The 3,511-nt window shown below is 50.1% G+C and overlaps 2 protein-coding genes across 2 annotated transcripts in view; both read right to left on the reverse strand.

Annotated features, from left to right (window-relative positions):
• Nucleotides 1-276: 276 nt before the first annotated feature.
• LOC103375784 (calpain-5-like) overlaps nucleotides 277-3,511 on the reverse strand; it is a gene marked incomplete at its 5' end in the record, with an annotated part of 8,315 nt that continues 5,080 nt past the window's right edge. The window contains one exon of the mRNA XM_008306102.1: nucleotides 277-504. Coding sequence (XP_008304324.1) covers nucleotides 304-504 — 201 coding nt within the window. The remainder of the gene's footprint in view (nucleotides 505-3,511) is intronic.
• Nucleotides 530-1,578, reverse strand: LOC103375783 (calpain-5-like). The gene is made up of 4 exons (XM_008306101.1): nucleotides 1,447-1,578; nucleotides 1,127-1,286; nucleotides 739-891; nucleotides 530-546 (listed from the first exon to the last, which is right to left on the reverse strand). The coding sequence occupies exons 1-4, from the start codon at nucleotides 1,576-1,578 to the stop codon at nucleotides 530-532; spliced, it is 462 nt and encodes a 153-aa protein (XP_008304323.1).

Genomic DNA, 3,511 nt, shown 5'->3' on the forward strand with positions numbered 1-3,511 from the left:
TGGACCAGACACTGGACCAGACGCCGGACCAGACGCTGGACTAGATGATGGACCAGACGGTGGACCATATGATGGACCAGACGGTGGACCAGACGGTGGACCAGACGGTGGACCAGACGGTGGACCAGACGGTGGACCAGACGCTGGACCAGACGGTGGACCAGACACTGGACCAGACGACGGACCAGACGGTGGACTAGATGATGGACCAGACACTGGACCAGTCGGTGGACCAGATGATGGACCAGACAGTGGACCAGACAGTGGACCAGATGGTGGACCAGATGGTGGACCAGTGGGTTCTTACCTGCAGTCCGATGGTACGTCGGTGAAGATGCGCAGCAGGAATTCTCCCTCCAGACCCGGTTCGAAGGTGGTGGTGATGACGACGTATCGACCTTCTGGCAGGTCGGTCCGAAGAAACACCGACCTGGAGTTGATGTAGATGCTGCCGCCAACCTTCTGCTGGGGAGCATGCATGCGGTACTTCCTGTTCAGCTCCACCTGCAGCACACAGACGCTGCTTTAATCAGGTGCACAGCAGAACTACGTCCACACGACGGAAAACAGTTTGAACCAATGCTCTTGACTTCAGATGATTTTTGATGAAGTTATGTTCAACCAACAAGTTCAATTAGAGGAACGAGGTTTTCCCCTACAATCAATACAGCATGTTGTAATAACNCACACACACACACACACACACACACACACACACACACATGCACACACACAGACCTACACCTGTCCTGACCTGGATGCTGATTGGCCGGTTGCTCCTCTTCCTGTAGAACAGTCCCTTGGTGTTGAAGGCGGGGCTACAGGTGTTCTTCTGGACCGCAGAGCGCACCTTCTCACCTTCACAGGTGATGATCACGTAGGGGTCCGACACTGCACGTACACACACACACACACACACACACACACACACACATTACTGACTCTAGACCAGACTTTCACAATAAAACGTGGTCACTGTGTGTGTGTCCTCACAGGGACAGTAAAACAGACTGGTGTCCTCAGAACGTCACTAATCTCATACATGCAGGTTTCATTTGAGGTGGAACCATTTTTAAAGACGAGTTGGACTCAGGAAACATTCTCGGGTCTAATAAAGGAACCGAACCTCCGTCTGAGTCCTGAGCTGCGAGTCCGTCCGCCTGCAGAACATGGACCTGAGACACCAGCGACGGGAAACCACACAAACCGGACCAGCAGGTCTGAGGAGGTTCATCCAGAGTCAGCTCGCTGCAGGACAGAACCAGAACCAGAACCAGAGGGTTATTCTGTTAGTGACATTGGACCAGCAACACAACAACAATTCACTCTTTAAACCGGCTTCAGCCTTGGACAAGCCTCTGCTGAGAACCTCCATGGTTCCTAAAGTTCTGTTCCGTTTGTCGTCCAGACGTTTCACATCTGTGTCTCTAAAACGTCGTCTGTTGCCGTCACGGCGATTTGAGTCTCAACCAGTTTCAGACCATTTACATTTAATCTGTATCGTGTTTTCATCGTCTTCATCTCGGTGTGGAGCTTCTGGGCCTCGTGCTCGTTCTGCGTCTTTGCTGTGAGTCTCATGTCGGTCATTTAATTTCAGAATGTTCTGCTCGTCGTGGTTTTGGCCCATTTGTTCTCTATTTGGGTCATTTAGTCCTCATGTCCTGTCTCACTGTGGTCAGCTTCTGTTTCCTGTTCGTCCCGTTTTGTGTCACATTCTGCGTTTTGCATCGTTTTGTTGAAGCTGTTCAGTGTGACTGAGTCAGTTTACATCATTTTGCTTCTTGTTCTGGTTCTTTGCTTCCTTCTACGTTTCCACAGTTTTGTGTCAGTGGAAAAAGCTCCATCTTTGGTTGCTCAGCGGTTTAGTTCTTCCATCTGAAGGTTTGCATGAAGTGACGACGACGTTCCTTCCAGGATGTGAACCTTCAGACGGTTCATCCTTCCAGCGAGGCAGCAGACACTGGACCAGACGCTGGACTAGATGATGGACCAGACGGTGGACCATATGATGGACNGCCACGAAACAGGAAGTGGCTCGTAACTAGGCCACACTTGCTCCGATCTGCCCCAAACTCGACATGCCGGATCACAGTCCCGCCGTGTGCGAAGGCCGACAAGCGTAGGGCGAGGACCCGTCCATCGCCGCTTGCGGCTTTAGTTTATATTTGGTTAAAGTGATGACATATTTTCAATACTTTGGATTTTACCAACTCTGTCCAACGTTATCGGGTCACGGGCTGAACCAGAACTCTGATGTTCATGTCGGTCTGAAAGAAAAAAGACGACCAAAAGATAAAGTAAAAAAATGTGACGTTACAGTTCCATAGAACAGTTTGTTTTGCCAACTGAACCAGAATGGCTCCAGAACCACGGCGCTGCCTGGTCAGGGATGGCTGGAGACATTCCCGGTGGTGATGCTCTGAGCTTCAGGACGAAGCATCTCCACTTTACCTTTTGGTTCTCCAAGACGTTTCACATTTGTCAGGGACTTCGTTAGTTCCAACTGCCTGGTGGGGCGTCTCAGGTGTATAGCGTCATCCATGACTCACATCCTGATGGCCAATCAGGGCGCAGGACTCCGATAACGCCAGGTGTTGATGGACTCACGCTGGTGCGCATATCCAAAGATTTCTAGCTTCAGACATTTGGTTTGGTAGAAAGTTAATGATAAAAATTCTGTCATGGGCCAAAAATACAGAACAAAGACACACAAAGCAAAGACTTGTGTTGTTTTAAAGGTGTAAACTTTATTTGAAGGAGCATCAATGCTTCGATATTTGTGTTCTGATCCAACAGCTGAACAGAAAAAACACACTTTGGCCAAATTCACACTAAACTCTGATCTCTTTGCTGTCAATGTAGACCTTGGATCAGACAGAAGCCGGGTTCTTGTTCCGGTTCTACGGCCCAGTTGGGTCCACAGGTTCCATCGCTACATCAGTAAACATGAAGAATCTCATTAAAGCCACACTGAGGTCGAAACCAATCAATCAAACCCTGAAACCAGCTGATGGTGGGTTTGGGTTCTCTGTAGACGCTGGAGGCCACAGCGCCACCTGCTGACACCAACAGAACATCTGCTGCTCGGCTGATCTGACGCTGTCAGGATTAAAGAACACTCGTACGTAAACCGGCCGTCAGAAGCTTCAGCAGACGTAAGAAACCCCTGACGTAGTGCAAAGTTTAGCGCCGGCATCAGCGCCGCCGACAAGACGCATAAACAAGATGAAAGATAAAAAGGTAAACTGGAGTAAGACGTATGAGCGGAATGAAGAGCTGCACGCTGGAAGGTTTCACATCAGCTCAGAGTGAAACAGCCTCAGATGCTGGTCAGCGTGGAGCTGGTCACTATGGCAACGGTGACGGTACCAGGCAGGTCGTTGTCACGGCGATCTCCTTTATCCTTCAGGTGCAGCGTCTTCCTGATCTCACCTGGTTCAGCAGGTAGAGTCACCTGACCCAGGAAGGAGTCGAGCAGCACGTTGTGGTTGTAGATCTGAGACACACAACA

Source organism: Stegastes partitus, unplaced genomic scaffold, assembly GCF_000690725.1.
Source record: "Stegastes partitus isolate 25-593 unplaced genomic scaffold, Stegastes_partitus-1.0.2 Scaffold2926, whole genome shotgun sequence".
Classification (NCBI taxonomy): domain Eukaryota; kingdom Metazoa; phylum Chordata; class Actinopteri; family Pomacentridae; genus Stegastes; species Stegastes partitus.

Excerpts from the sequence above, each read along its gene's own strand:
- LOC103375783 (XM_008306101.1), bottom strand. The coding sequence starts at position 1,578 with ATGAGACTCACAGCAAAGACGCAGAACGAGCACGAGGCCCAGAAGCTC. Across the intron at positions 1,287-1,446 it reads AGACTCAAATCGCCGTGACG|AATAACCCTCTGGTTCTGGT; the intron begins GCAACAGACGAC and ends TGTCACTAACAG. Across the intron at positions 892-1,126 it reads AGCTCAGGACTCAGACGGAG|TGTCGGACCCCTACGTGATC; the intron begins GTTCGGTTCCTT and ends GTGTACGTGCAG.